This window comes from Puma concolor, chromosome E1 (genome assembly GCF_028749965.1).
Source record: "Puma concolor isolate L17-30 chromosome E1, mPumCon1.1.hap2, whole genome shotgun sequence".
Taxonomy (NCBI): Eukaryota; Metazoa; Chordata; class Mammalia; order Carnivora; family Felidae; genus Puma; species Puma concolor.
In genome coordinates, this window is record NC_141680.1 from 58312280 (window position 1) to 58327767 (window position 15488).

At 53.6% G+C, this 15488-nt stretch overlaps 1 protein-coding gene across 4 annotated transcripts in view; it reads left to right on the top strand.

Annotated features, from left to right (window-relative positions):
• SAP30BP (SAP30 binding protein) overlaps nt 1-10301 on the top strand; it is a 37649-nt gene extending 27348 nt beyond the window's left edge. For 3 of the 4 annotated variants that reach the window (XM_025927588.2, XM_025927590.2, XM_025927589.2), the window contains 7 exons: nt 2584-2672; nt 4928-5019; nt 5813-5873; nt 6348-6399; nt 7264-7322; nt 8306-8390; nt 8642-10301. In XM_025927588.2, coding sequence (XP_025783373.1) covers nt 2584-2672; nt 4928-5019; nt 5813-5873; nt 6348-6399; nt 7264-7322; nt 8306-8390; nt 8642-8823 — 620 coding nt within the window. In that variant the 3' untranslated portion in view covers nt 8824-10301. Of the gene's footprint in view, nt 1-2583; nt 2673-4927; nt 5020-5812; nt 5874-6347; nt 6400-7263; nt 7330-7966; nt 8041-8305; nt 8391-8641 lie in introns of all 4 variants that reach the window. The other variant, XM_086688059.1, reaches the window with a different exon arrangement.
• The last annotated feature ends 5187 nt before the right edge of the window (nt 10302-15488 follow it).

The window sequence follows — 15488 nt, forward strand, 5'->3', positions numbered from 1 at the left end:
TTCCTCCGACACTGTGGCCGCTTGACAGCACTGAGCACGCGTGGCCAGTCTGTCCCCTCCAGGCAGCCAACGGATGCCCCCTCGTCATGCCTGGAACTGTGGCCTGAGGCGGTAATCCAGTCGGCTTCTCCGTGTCTCTGGTGAACTAGAGCGCACTCCACTGCCTCCTCCCGTCCCCACAGTACCCCCCAGGCACGTCTTCTCTCCCCACTGTTACGTAAGCCCAGCCGACTAGCTGGTCCTGCTCAGATTCGTACCTGGCCGTCACGGATACCATGACCGTTTTTGGCTTGGATGTGCACGGGGTGAGTCACCGAGGTAGACTTCTCAGATCCTGAGTACGGCTGCCCTTCTAGAATGCCCCCAGTAGACCCCAAGGGCAGCCACAGTACTGGGAGCTGCCCCCAAGGGCCTGGGCACCTTTCTCCATGGATTTCCTGGGAGGATGGTTTGAGGCCTTGTGGCCGCCCACATCACCATATGTATGTGGGGTTGATGTCGTCTACTTTAGATCATCCTGGGACTTAGGAAAGAATCGCTGAAGGATGGCTCCTGAAATCACTGAAGGAAGCTGTGGGAAAACTTTTATCTAATTTTCTGACTATATCCCTTCACTTGCCAGTTACTGTGGAGGAGTTCTTTTGTTCTAACCAGGGAGCTCAGGAGGGGCCCTGTCACACTATATACTGTTTGAGTCCTAGTGTAGTTGGGTTGCTGTGGCAACAGTGTCACACCCTGTTTTTCCAAAAGGCTTTCCTGGCAAATGCCAAAGGGCATTCTTTGTCTCTCCATCACATGCACACATACATTCTCCACCCCTTCTTGTGCCCAAAGCCTGCCCAGGCCCTCCTTGCTTTTGCCGTCCGGAAATAACGAGGGCCAGCTCACCCCAGCTCATTCCACTCTCAGCTGGCCTCTGCAGCCTGCATGAGCCTCAGGCTGAGACGGAGGGAGAAGCCAGGACGAGACTTGAACTCTAGCCAGATAATGGGTGCCACGAACTCTAGCCAGATAATGGGTGCCACCATCGCTGCAGGCGTCAGGAGACAGAAGGTGCTGGGCAAAGGGGAGCACGTAGTCCCCTGGCGGAAACCGCTCCTAGGCCGCACTGGTGTCCCGGGTCCACAGCAGGACGTGTCACCCCGTGTCGGTCCTCGGGCCTTCACCCAAAATGGCACGCCTAGCGCTCTGTTCTCAGGGCACATCCAGTGAGAACCCACTGCCGGCCGTGGGAGTCTGCACGCGTAGCGCGTTATCAGACTCCGCCCCAGCCTCGGTGCAGGGTGTTTCGTACAGTTGAGACTGGCAAAGCCCGTGGAGCCATACCCTCAGCCCTTCTTGGCACTGAGTTCTTCGTAGTAACAGCACAACTCAGTGGAGATCAGAGCACCTTATCTGCTAAGAAAACATTAACCCAGCCCCAGTAGAAAAGAAGGCGAAGGCTGTGCTAGGCTCTCATCACGCCGTCCCGGCAGCCACTCAGGGCTAAGAGATAGTATGGCCCCGGGCCTGGCACACAGTGGGTACCCAGTAAGTACTTGCTGGGTGTTCTTGGTGCTGGTTTGTTCATTCTTTCCCTTCATCCTGCCCCACCCCACTCCGCCTGCTGTTCTCTCATTGTATGCTCCTTTTCATGAGAGAATGTTTTCAAGAGCGCAGACAGAATCTTACAACAAACAGTGCATTGTCTGAGTGACCCAGAGCACACTCTGCGGGCCCAGGGTGGCCAGAGGCTACAGGGAAGGGAGCGGAGAGTGGGAAACTTGGGTGGGCAGTGGCCGATTGCTGAGGGAACTAGCCCTCGGGACTTGTGGTTCTTCACATCAGAATCAGGCCCTTTGTTCCCAAGAACTAGGCGGACCAAAAGAGAGTTGATTGGTTTGTTTTTAAAAGACTAAGCTAATAAGCAGCAGGTAGTGTTTGAAATATTTATGCACAGGGCGGTTTTGAATGCTTTGAATCCCACAGCCTAGGGAACCCCGAACTCTGTTTCTCCTGTATCTTGGGTCGGATGGCCTAAGGTGAGAAGGATGACATACCAAGCAACTCTGCGAGTTTCCAGAATCCTGGGATGGTGTTGTAGGAACACAACCGGGCAGGCTGGAGCTGGCTCACTCGTGAGCCAGTGATGCTCCCCCCACCTGGGCCTCGGTCCAGCGACGAGAGAACGAATACCCCGGAATCTGGCAGACGCTGCAGATCACAGCTCTTCCCCTGCTCACCTCCCACCCCCCAGCTGGCTGTTAAACATTTACCAGCACACCCTGCACGTACCCTTTCCTTCAAAGTTAACTGCTGGACGTAGTAGCATGCATTCTTGACACTTGTCCCCTCTTCCCCCGGGTTGGCACATGCTGGTTCCTTCTGGTCATTTGATCTCAACTCAGATGACACCCGCGGAGAGGCCACTGGGAACACCATTGTACCGTTTCATAGCCTTTATCTCTCCTGGAAAACGTATGTGCCCTTTTTTTTTTTTCTTTTTTTCTTTTTAAACTTCATGTCTGGCCCTGATCCTTCCCCCGCCCGCAGCCATCCCCTGACATCCACACTCACAGAATTTTTCTCTCTGTCCTCCCACAGCCTCCTTTTCTGAAAGAGTCCGGAACATGTCGCCTGATGAAATCAAGATCCCCCCTGAACCCCCTGGCAGATGTTCAAATCACTTACAAGTAAGTACAGAGCTCGGCTGATGAGGCCTGTGTAGATGAGAAAGCCTGGGTCAAGTGTCTCGTTTGGTCTGACTTTAAGAGCCCTTCCGTAAAAGAAACAGCCAGGTGGGCAGGAGCGTGCAGTCCTGGTTACCTCTCTTAGCCTGCCATCAGGAGTTTGCTCTGTCCCCACTGCCACCCTCTGCCTCATCACCTGATGCTGTTCTAGCTGGGACCCCCTAGCTCGCCCTCAGGTCTGAAGCCGAGGCAGAGAAAATAAGGTACCTTCCATGCAACCCAGCTGAGCCAGTGGGGACCTTTGCCAAGAAACTGAGGGACCATTAAAATGTAAAATAAACAATGTAGAAACACCAAAACACAAGCATTTCTGTGCCTGAGATTCCTGTGCTCCTGTTCCTGACATGGCAGTTCACTAGCTTGTCTGACAGAATCGCAGACAGACGTGGCCTGAAGTTCTGAAATCCCAAGGAGGTAGACTATTTCGTGCAGTTACTCCGTTGAGAGCAGGACCTCGGGGGGGGGGGGGGGGGGGGGGGCGGGCCCTGGGGTTTGCACCTCCTTTTCAGCCCCTGTGATTGTTTCCCCTTGTCTTCTGGGGGTTCACCTGTGTGTGGAACTTTGCGACAGACCATGGGGCGGACACCCAGGGCTGCCCATTAGTGGCATCCGGTCCACCTGCTCTACCTCTCATCCCACAGATTCTGCTGGTGCCTCTGGCCACACCACAGGCCCACGGCACCATCCTGACGGATAGATGACTAAGGGGACCCGGGGCTCTGGAATGCAGCTGGCTGGGCAGGGCCAGAGTCGGGGTTGGGGGCACAGTACAGATTCTCTTCCTTTCCCAGAAGTCTCCTCCCTTTGCTGAGTTGTCCACCCCCCCCCAGGATAGCATCTCCCCTCCCTGCCAGGCAACAGGCCGCAGCCTGTAAGGACAGTCTGGCGATCTGCCAGGCAGAGACAACCGGCTGGCTCAGCCTTCAAGTTCAGTGTATTTCTCATTTTTATATTCTCCTAATCGTGGAAACCACGACATCAAGTGAACGTTTTAGTTGACTTGAAATGGGAGAACCCATCTGATGGCCCAGAAAGCCCAGAAAAGTAATCTGTAAGATACAGGTCACCCTCCATTTGCCAGGTCTTCTGCGGAAAGCCTCCCTTTGCCCTCGAAGAGATAACGTTGAAGTTTGTGGCTCTTGGTTGTCTCTTCCGTGGTAAATGTATTACAAACCTCTCTCTGCACTTCAGTGCTTCCTCTGGCCAGTCTCGGCAGAAAGATTCAGCCTCCTGACAAAGGGAGTGGATCACCTCTCCTGATGTTCCCAAAGGGCGTCACACAGGACCTCCGGCCCTGCCCACCTCCTGTCGCAGGTGAAGAGTGCCCCAAATGTTTTCCTTCTGAAGAGTCTGTGCCTTTAGCCGCCACTAGTGGGGGAGGCTGCAGAGAGACCTTGCCCTGGGCCAGCACCAGCCTTGCTGGGTAAGACTGGTCCACCTCACAGGTGGCTCTGTCCTGAGACTCGGGTGTCTGGGGCCTCTTCACGCGCTGGAAAGTGTGGAGGCCATCTGCTGCAGGGATCATCTGTGGGTCTTGAGATAACCTGTGGGACTGGTCTGCATTCCTGCCAGATGACCCTCCTATTGCCGGTTGAAAGCCAGAGAGCAGGGGTTTTGGGGGCGGGGGAGTTCTAATGAGATGAGCTCTTGACCCCTGACAGTGCCTCTTCATAAAGTGGTGGGGACTGGCCATCTGTGAGCCTCCCTACAAGGGACACTGTAGGAAGCTTGTGAGACCAAATCCAAAAAACTCTACTCCTGCCTTCCTCTGCAAGAACTTAGCCTTCCCAGGTCTCCCACTGAGGGCTTGACCCGGTGTTTAAATTCAAAACTAGCATGGAGCCCCTGCCCATCCACTCTTTGCCTGAATCCTCTTTGGATGATTCAGGAGCTGATTCACAGGTGGGGATACGTTCGTTGTCTTGTCCACGGTTTCTCTTCCTCGACCTTTTACCACCCCCTCTGCCGGCCATCCAGAGGGAGGAAGCAAAACGAAAACAGACTGATCTCAGTCTGTCTGATTTGTGCTCCGCTCCGGTCACAGGCTGGGTGGAGAAAGACAGTGTGGCTGGAGTAAGGCTGCGCATGGCTCTGTGGGTCTCCTGTGACCAAGTGTCCCCACACAGCACGTGTGACCACAGACTGGGATTGTCGGTGGTGGGGTGGCGTCGTAAGTGCCCTTCTGTTTCTCTGCCTAGGACAAGATCCAGAAGCTTTATGAGCGGAAGATAAAGGAGGGAATGGATATGAATTACATTATCCAAAGGAAGAAAGAATTTCGGAACCCCAGGTGAGTTTCCCGTGGGCCTGCAGGGTCAGTTGAGTCACTGATGTTGGACTGGGGACTGGGATGCCCCCATGGAGGTGGCAGGGTGAGGCTCGGCTAAGATCCCCACTCTGTCCAAAGGGGCCATCGCCCAGACTGCAGTAACACGGAAGCCAGGGTGTGGAGTGGATGCTGAGAGACCTGAGCTGGGCTGGAGGAGGCCTGGCCGGGTTCTCTTGCTCACCCTACTCCTAAGGCACACAGCCTCACAACGTCTCAGTTTCCTCATCTCTATAATGAGGGAATTGGACTAGGCAATTCCCGTGGGTTCCTCTTTCACTTCCAGAATGTCACTGATTCTGCATACAGGTGACAGGTTTTGCGAACAGAGCTGTGTCTGGGTCTTACTCTGTCCAGGGTCTGAGCAGGTGGGGCACCTGGGAAAGTCTGGTATGGTGGTGACCTCAAGGACGTGCCCCGGCCCTTATGTGGGCCCAACCCGACCACACAAACTGAGGGTCAGATGTCTAGTAAGACCAAAAACAAAAACAAAAAAAAGCCCACGGCCCTTACCTGGACACCATACCCATCCTGGCTAATGGTCCATCTCTCTGGGAGTGGGGAGGACGACAAGTGACTTCATGTCAGGCCAGTGGACGTTTCCCATTCTGTCGGGAAGCCTGTTTACAACAATTCAGCTGGGTTTAAAGGGTTCGTCTGAGCCCAGGAACTAGACCGTTCTGGCCTCTCAAAATCAGGTGCCACACAGGCCACGGGACTAGGGCCTGCTCAGTGCCTTGTGGCATTTTTCTTTCAGCATCTATGAGAAGCTGATCCAGTTCTGTGCAATTGACGAGCTCGGCACCAACTACCCAAAGGTACATCCCGTGTGCAGAGGCTGAGGGTTGAGGGGAGGGTACCCAGGGCCCTGTGCTCACCTCACTGGATTCAGCCTGGAGCTGCTGAAAGGCCCGTGTAGCGGCAGTGCTGGCTGAAGAGCACAGTTCCCTGCTCCCTTGTCGGGAGTCCCCGCTGCTCTGGAATAGTCCGGGGAGAGATTGTGGTGACAGACCCGGCCCCAAGCCCCAACCGGTCACTGAGGGTGCACTTGGCTGTGCTCTGATGGCACAGCCCGTCAACAGGCTCGTCCCTGCTTCATATTCCCAAGAGCAAATCGGCCACCCCTTTGGCTAGAAACCCAGGATAACATCTGAGTCCCTATGCCCTTAGAGCAGGGGGAGTCCAGGCCAGGAAAATCCACGGAAAGATTTGGGGAGAGGGGACTTGGGTTTCTAAACCATTGGTCATCCAGTGACCCTTGCTGGCTGCAGCATTAACTCCTTCTTTTTCAGGATATGTTTGACCCCCATGGCTGGTCCGAGGACTCCTACTACGAGGCATTAGGTAGGTGGCCGTCCATCCATCTATCCTGTCTGTTCATCCAGTCAGTCAGCCAACATGTATTTCAGGGTCCCCACTGTGTCAGGCCGTGTCGGAGGAGGTAGGTACACAGTGTTGAACAAGACAGACCCGCTCTGGCTCAGGAGGCTTATGATGCAGCACGGAAGGCAGAGCGGTCCTGGAAGCGAGCAGTGTTGGGGGAGAGCGCCCAGGCAGGGCCGTCTAGCCAGCCGAAGGGGTGGGACGGCCTTGCTGTGGGGGCCATGTTCAAGACGAGGTTTGAAGACGTACAGAGGCCAGTCTGGCAGATGCAGACAGTGTCCCAGGCAGGGGGACGGAGTCTTCTGAGGCCGGTGAGAAAGCATTTTCTCAAGGGTCCCAGTAGGGAGAACTGGGAGGAATTACAGAGTCCAGGCCCTCAGATGGCAGACCTGAAATGGCAGGCCATGGGCCAGGTCTGGCCTGAAAATGTGTTGTGTTTGGCCCACACGTCTTACCTTGTTTTAACTTGAATCAGTTGCCAACGTTTTACCCAAAATCCATAATGCAGCTGCTCTTGGTCAGTGGGAAGGTATTCCACCCTGGGCCTGCGTCCCCGTCCCCGCACAGTGACAGTCAGCTAGGGCTCAGGGGCAGCTCACCCCTCCAGACAAGGTCCTTTACATCTGAGGCCTCTGCTCTGTAGATCTAAGGCCGCTTCCTTTTGCTGGTCACAAAAGGACGGTGAGACTGTGCGGCCTCGAGGCCACCTGCGTGCGGGGGTGGGGGCGTGACAAGTGCTGTTGTGGGGTCCCTCCGCCTAGAGTGTCTCTTCACGTGGGAGCTGTCCCAGGGCTGCTTTTGTTACACCTTCTCTGGTCTCTGTAGCTAAAGCCCAGAAGATCGAGATGGACAAACTGGAAAAGGCCAAAAAGGAGCGAACCAAAGTAAGTGGTGGACAAGGGTCCTGAAGGAAAAGGCAGGTGTCTAGGGTGTCGTTTCCCACCTTCAGCTTGAAGGTGCCTCTTGGTTACTTCCATTTGGTTTCTTGGGGTCTTGTGGTTTGCTGCGCGATGTCCTCCTTGGCCTCCCCCTTCCAGCTGCAGAGCCCCGGTGGCTCTCTCTTTAGTGTCACCAGTGTCCTCCCTGAGAGGTGTATTCCTTCCGAGAGTACTTACTTGGCCCCCAGATCTGATCTGCACAGTCCGCCTCAGTGCTTCCTTGTAGGTCCCATGTCTGGTGGCCGGGTGACCCCTCGTTTTAGGGCTCTGAGCACCACTTCTTCCCAAGCAGCATGTTCTAGATCCTTTGGGGAACGGAAATTTGGCTCTGAGACTAAATGAGACTTGTGCCCTTCGTGAGCAGTCTCCGAGACAGAACACTGGGCCTCGGGGCACCAGCTCTGCCCACCCTTGGTTTGGTCTGACCTCCTGCAGCAGCTGTGGCCTCCAGGATGTGCCCCTGACCCCTGAGCAGAAAGGCTGCCAGCCCTCTGGGAGCCGGTGCAGGGGCGATCGGGTCTTGTCGATCTTAGCGCTTGGTGAACTGCCGCTCTCTCTCTTTCCCTCCCCATTCCAAACCCCAGGCTTAGTGTGGGACGTGTCTGCGGCGCCTGGGGACCAAAGCTGCGCTTCTCCCGTGCGGGTGGGTGCGCCTCCATCCCGGGTGCCGGGCGCGGTGGCGGGCCGGGGTGCCCTGCACGTGCAGAAACTTGGAGACACCGGGAGCATTCCGTGTCAGTTTGGAGGGCTCGCCTCAAAATGGTAGAAGTCCCTCCAACGCCTCTCCCTCCCTCAGACAGCACGACAGGGCTGCCTCCCAGTGCCTCCCGTGTATGGTACCAGACTCTGCCGCCCGGGAGCAGACGCTGGCAGAGGATGCGGATAAACAGCTTGGCACAGGTTTTCTCTCTTTCCTCTTCCCCCTCCAGATCGAGTTTGTGACAGGCACCAAGAAAGGTACCACGACTAACGCCACGGCCACCACCACCACCACGGCCAGCACAGCGGTTGCAGGTAGCAGGCTGCTTCGTTTGGGGGAGCAGAGGCCATGGGGACCTGGGCCCAGGTTCCACCTTGCTGTGCTTCTTTCCTGACCCCAGAGTTTGTGAGGCATCTTGGGAGCCTGGGGTGGGGTCCCCGGTTCACCGGCTGCCCCTCGCACTTCCGTGGCAAGCGGCCCCGAAGCTCTGACCGCTGCCTGCTAGAAAAGGCAGCGTCGCTCTTTGGTCTGTCTTGATCCTGACTCATCCCTTGCCTTCCTCCAGATGCCCAGAAGAGAAAGAGCAAGTGGGATTCGGCCATTCCGGTGACAACGATAGCCCAGCCAACCATCCTCACCACCACGGCCACCCTGCCAGCTGTCGTCACGGTGACCACCAGTGCCAGCGGCTCCAAGACCACGGTGATCTCTGCCGTGGGCACCATCGTGAAAAAGGCCAAGCAGTGACCCGAAGGAGCAGCCCAGGTGGCTCGGACACTCTCCCTTCCATCGAGGGGAGGGGCCGCTCCAGGACTTGATGAGAGTGTGCAACCCGGGGACCGACGCAGCACAGAGGTGCCGCTTTGTGTGTTTCAGGACTGGGATCTGCTCCCGCGACGCCACCCCAAGAGGAGCCTCCGTGTGTCATCCCGGCCAGGAAAAGGACATTGCCGCAGAGGAGTCGGGTGCTCCGGAGAGCGTCCGCACACCGCTTGGGGTCTGGTGCCCTATTAAAAGTGCTGTGTTCTTACATCTCAGCATCTTGGATGCAGTGGCCTCTGCTGTGGTCCGTCTTCAGGCACATGTGGAAGTTCCAAGCGTCCTCTCCTCTTCCCTGTCGGGGTTATTACCTCAGGGTAGGTAACGGAGTGGCCGAAGCCTGTGGCGCTAGGGGAGGCCCCGTGTCCCGGCTGTCTGCTGCCCTGATCCTGAAACCCGGCTGGTTATCAGACGAGAGCTGAGGCCTCTGCTCCCTTGGGGGCAACTGAGCCCTCTCAGACCACTTTTTGGACACACCCAGGCTTTTGAAGTCAGCCGGTTACCAGAAGGCCTGGGTTTGATCCCCAACCCACACAGCCAGAGGGGCCTCAGCGCCTGGCCAAGGTTGCCCCGGTCCTTCAGTGCCCGCCGAGCGCGGCCAGCAGGCTCCTCGCGGCGCGGGACATGACTCACCTCCTGCGCTGGCCGGCGGCAGCTCATTGTTTACGTGCGAGCCAGGCTCCTGGGAGGACCCTGCCACCCCACCTTTCCTGTGCCTGTTATCTCTGCCCCACAGCAGCATCTGGGCAGCGCCAGAGGCCGCCGGGCTCCTCTTGGGGCCAAAACAGATTTCCCAGCCGCCGTCGGCCCGAAAGCCTGGAGGAAATTTCGCTTGCCTTTCTTGCTGTTTGGCAGCTCTCCGGTCCAGCGGAAGGGCTACGTGTCAGAGAGGGAAGCCGGGCCGTGAAGAGCCGGGTTGCTTCTGTGGCACGGGCAGAGCTTTAGAACGATGGTCCTCAAAGTGCACCTGGTAACTGTTGCATGACCAAAGGAGTGTGGTGATCCTGCCCTGCCGTCCCCGAAAGAAAAGTGGACTCACATTGGTCCCTTCCCCCGTCCCCCCAGCCACACACACTTGGGCACCAAGGGGGGTCCGTTGTCCCCCTCCCCTCCTTTGCTGGGACTTCACGGCCCCGGAGAGGAGCTGCTGTGCCCTGAGTCCCAAGAGGGTCTCTGAAGGCTGGCTGCCCTGCAGCCTCCAGCAGGGGCACCTCCATAGTGTGGGGGCTCTGGGGCTCGCGCGGGAGGCTGTGTGACACAATGGGAGTGGCACTGGACGCAGACTCGGCCCCTCTGCCCTGGATCCTGGGTTAAACTTGAAGTTGTGTGTTGGTTGGTGTGTCTTGGGCCATTGTCTCTGTGAGTCCCCTCTGTCAAATCACCGTAATAAAGCTTTGTAAGGTGGTTGTGAGGAGTCCGTGAGCTGATTCGCGCAAGAGCTTTATAAACTGTAAGGGACCCTGCAAGTGCGTGTTGCTGGCCTATCCAGCGCCTTCTTGCTTTAGACCAAGGACAGAAACTCCACAGCTGATAAAAAAAAAACTCCAAGGTCATGACCCTTTGCTGTCCTCTGGGCACCCACTGCCCTCCCGTTGAGCAGTAATGACCACTCACCCAATGAGTTGGGCAGCCCCAGGGTAGCCTCCCGGAAGCCTTGTGAGTTGGGTCAAGGTCTCTAATCCCTCTGAACTTTACTCTTTTTGTAAAACAAGATTAGTGCCTGCCCACCTTAGTCCCACTGAGGGTGGCACGGAGTCAAATGACCAGTTTCTTTCTGTGGAAACGGTGTCACAGGCACTAGGCACCAAGTCGTTTCTGCCTGGTTTGCTCGTGGAGAACTCAGCCTGGTCAGTCGAGCTCTCCCACCCACCCAGGCTTCCCTGCCTTCTTCCTGTGCTTCTAGGAGCATGACCTTATGATCTGTCCTGGGCCAAGAGCTCCACACCTGAGATCCTGTGCTGTCCCCACATGTGGTGGGCCACTTCGGAAACCCCTTCTCTGTCGCCATCACTCCTGCTTAGTTCCGGCCCTCGTCCCTCTTGTGGCAGATTGCTCTGACCTCGTCTGTATGTTTTCTCGGTCTCTCCCGCTCCTGTCCAGGTTCCATCTGGCCACCTCCTCCTACACCCCCTCATCACAGGACTCTCACCAGGTCGCGTGGCCCCTGCTTTCCCCCTGAGAGTCCCCCTTCAGTGTGGCAAGGGAAGGACACCAGTGGCCTCGTCACCACTCCCAGCCCCCCGAGGCCTCCAGCTCCTTTTCTCCACTGCCCTTTGACCATCCCCACTTCTGCACATGAGGCACTAACAGATGCAGCTCAGGCCTTCCTTCCCGGTCTCCCCTGGGCGTTCATCGCTCCTTTCTCCGTGCCTTTTAACGGCTGAGCACAGGTTGGGGGCCAAGACCACTCGTCTCTCCCTGTTCTCCTTGTGAGTGGAGACAGAGTGGTCAGCCACCTTGTGCCCCAAGTGCCCAGGTGACTGGAGGGACAGGGATGGAAGGAGAGGTGGTTCCTGCCCGCTCGGTCACTGGTCTGAAAGCTCCCAACCCTCATCCCACCCGCACGGCCTTCTGTTCTGGATTACCGGCACATTGGCAATTGTTGAGGCCCAGTGATAGGCACAGAAAGGTTCATTCACTATCCCCTCCAAATTCTGTGTATGTTTAAAATCTGTTAAAGAAAAAAAAAAAAAAAATGAAAGGGCCGTTGAGCCAGAAAAGAAGAATGAGGAAGATCTCCATGGACAGATCTGGAGTGATCTCAAGGAAGGAGAAAATGACAGGGGCAGGGTGTAGAACACCGCGTGTCATACACTGCCTGTTGTGAAGAAAAGAGGAAATACAAAACAAAAATGAGAGCAAAGAGATAAAAGAATAAACTCCCAAGAAATAAAGAAAATTCTCTAATGTTTGGGAAACATCGATATGAATTCATGATTCCAAAAAAAAAAATTTCCTAGCTATGTCCACTGGAAGGACCCGGAAGCAGTGGCCCATAGGAGCAGTCAGTACAAGCAGCACCCAGATCTTGACCTCATAATGCGACTCCCCACAAAAAGGAACAGGGCTCCTTAGAGAAAGGGCTGATCCCGAAATCTAAGTGGGACTGGGGCAGTTTATTACAGAAAGCCAGGAAGACTGACAGGAGTGTTCCAAAGGTCAATTGAACCGGTTTTGAAGGGATCTCCCCCTGGCCAAATGGGATTAAATTTGAACCTTCAGAAAGAATGCAATTGTTGGGGTGCCTGGGTGGCTCAGTCGGTTAAGCGTCCGACTTCGGCTCAGGTCATGATCTCGCGGTCTGTGGGTTCGAGCCCCGCGTCGGGCTCTGGGCTGTCAGCCTGGAGCCTGTTTCAGATTCTGTGTCTCCCTCTCTCTCTGACCCTCCCCCGTTCATGCTCTGTCTCTCTCTGCCTCAAAAACAAACGTTTAAAAAATAAATAAATAAAAAGAATGCAATTCTTGTCAAAAAGGAAAAACTCTCTTGTTCCCTGTACACTACCACTCACAACACCCCCAGAACACTTCTGACACCAAATGTGTAGGCTTTTCACATCCTGTAATTTCTTAAGTTTATTTACTTAGTGGAGAGAGCGAGCACGTGAGCAGGGTAGAGGCAGAGAGAGAAGGGAGAGAGAATCCCAAGCAGGCTCTGTGTTGTCAGCACAGAGTCCGATGTGGGGCTTCAACTCATGAATGGTGGGTGAGACCATGACCTCAGCTGAAATCAAGAGTCGGACACTTAACTGATTGAGCCATCCACGCAGCCCCCACATCGTGTAAGTCTGACACCAACTGCTTGTAGTTTGCGCAGACCCCAGGTTAAGAGCTTAGTACCACAAGACTGCCCCCTGCTCAAATGCTGATTGTAGGGCCAGGCCCCTGGCACTTCTGACCAACTGGTTATAAATTGGGAGTTCCCATGACCCCCTCTTCAGACTCAATAATTGGCTAGAATGGCTCACGGAACTCAGGAGTAACAGTCGACTTACTAGACTAGCTTATAAAAGGGATACAACTCAGAAACAGCCAGATAAAAGAGATACATAGGGGGCTCAGTAGGGATTAAGGAGTATGGAGCTCCCACGCCTTCTTTGGGCACACCACCCTCCTAGCACACCAGGTGTTCAACAAGCTGGAAACTCTCTGAACCCCCTTTGGTTAGGATTTTGATGGCGGCTTCAGCACGAGGCATGGTGGATTAAATCACTGGCCATTGGGGATGGAACTCAATCTCCAGTCCATTCGCCCCACTCCCCAGAGGTCGGTGGGGGTGGGGAAGGGTTGAGGCTGAAAGTTCCAACTCTAATCATGCGGTTGGTTCCCCTGACAACCAGCACCCCCATCCTTAGTGGCTTTCCAAAAGTCACCTCATTAACATAAACTGGTGTGATTGAAAGGGACTTGTCATGAATAACAAAAGACACTCCTTTCACCTCTATGGCTCCAGAGCTGCTCTGGGAACCATGGACAATGACCATTTATAGATGTCTTACTATATCACAACATCACCATTGTACACTATTGAGTAAATACAAAATTATTCATGCAAAAAAAATTATTCATGCATAGTATTTGAAAAAAAAGATGTAGTCGTGGACCACTGGAATTGAATACATTAACTCTTTACTCTGAAATTGATAGTTAAAAGAATTCACCCTTTGGGCATTCCTGATGGAATTCTAAAACGGCACAATCGTTCTGGAAAATAGTATGGCGGTCCTCAAAAAAGTACACATGGGATTGATTACCACATGATCCATCAATCCCACTTTTGGGGATATATCCAAAAGAATTGAAAATAGGGTGGAGAAGATTTATTTGCCCACCCCTGTTCATACAGCAGCATTATTCACAATCTCCAAGAAGTGGAAACAACCCAATGCCCATTGACGGAGGAATGGATAAACAAAATGTGGTATTTAGACACTAAGGAATATTATTCAATCTTAAAAAGGCAGAAAACCTTGCCTTATGACAAGTGAAATAAGTCAACCACAAAAGATAAATGCTGCATGATTCCACTTATATAAGGTATCTAAACTAGTCAGATTCATTGAGACAAAAATAGAATGGTAGTTAACCAGGGACTAGAGGAGGAGGAAATGGAGAGCTGTTTAAGGGGTACAGAGTTTCAATTGGCAACGTGAAAAGTTCTGGAGACCTCTTGCCCAACAGTGTGAATATACTTGACACTATTTTTATGCCATGTTTTTACCCCAAGTGAAATCTGTTGGGTTGTTTGGTGATCTTAATAGTGATTTGGGGGCGCCTGGGTGGCTCAGTCGCTTAAGCATCCCACTTCGGCTCAGGTCATGATCTCACAGTGCGTGGGTTCAAGCCCTGCGTCGGGCTCTGTGGGATTCTATGTCTCCCTCTCTCTTTGCTTTTCCCCTGCTCATGCTCTCTCCCTGTCTCTCAAAAATAAATAAATGCTAAAAATTAAATATATGCTATATATGGATATATATATATATATATATATATATATATATAGGGATATACATATAGGGATATATACAGAGAGAGGGATATATATATACACATAAGGCTATATATATAGGGATATTTAAAAGGCTCTGTCTTGTTTGATTTTTTTTTTTTTTTTTTTAATATTAGAGAGAGAGCGAGTAGGAGAGGGGCAAAGAAACAGGGACAGAATCTGAAGCAGGCTCCAGGCTCCAAGCTGTCAGCACAGAGCCCAATGCAGGGCTTGAACTCACAAACCGTGAGATCGTGACCTGAGCTGAAGTCAGACGCTTAACCCACGGAGCCACCCAGTCGCCCCAATTCTGACTTGTTTGAGGAAAACATCAGCATCCTAGAAACTTTGGCTGGAAAGCAAAAGCTTTTGGTGAATGCACTAACCTCTGCCTCTAGACTTCTTAGCCTACTCTTACCCACTGGTTGTGGACGTGAGCTGCAGCCTCCCGTGGGGTTCCCACCCTCCAGCGCTGCCGCAGACTGGCTCTCCCCACGTCCTTCTATCCTGGCTGTTTCTCCTGCCCAGTGGGGTTTTGTGCAATTTGGAGTTTTTCCATAAACCGACAGTCTTACTCGCATAGACTTTAGTCAACAGATTTTTGTAATAAGAAACCAAGGACCTCCCTTAAGTCCTGAACAGGTTTTTACTCCTAATTCCCAAAGTTTTACGAATTTTCCTAGTTTACTATTCACTACATGGGTGAATAGGACTTTACCCCCTTTTACTATGCAAAATTCTTGAAGTCTTATTTTTTTTTTAAGCTTATTTATTTATTTTGAAAGACAGAGAGAGAATGAGGAGGAAGCAGGGGAGGGGCAAAGGGGGGCAGGAGGAGGACAGAGGATCTGAAGCGAGCTCCTTGATGAAAGCAGAGAGGCCGATGTAGGGCACTAACTCACAAACTATGAGTGAGATCGTGACCTGGGTTGAAGACGTTTAACCGGCTGAGCCACCCAGACGCCCCTAAGGTCTTATTTATGTTTTTAAAGATTTTGTTTTTTTAATGTTTGTGTATTTTTGAGAGAGAGAAAGAGACAGAGCACAAGCTGGGTAGGGGCAGAGAGAGAGGGAGACACGGAACCTGAAGCAGGCTCCTGGCTCTGTGCTC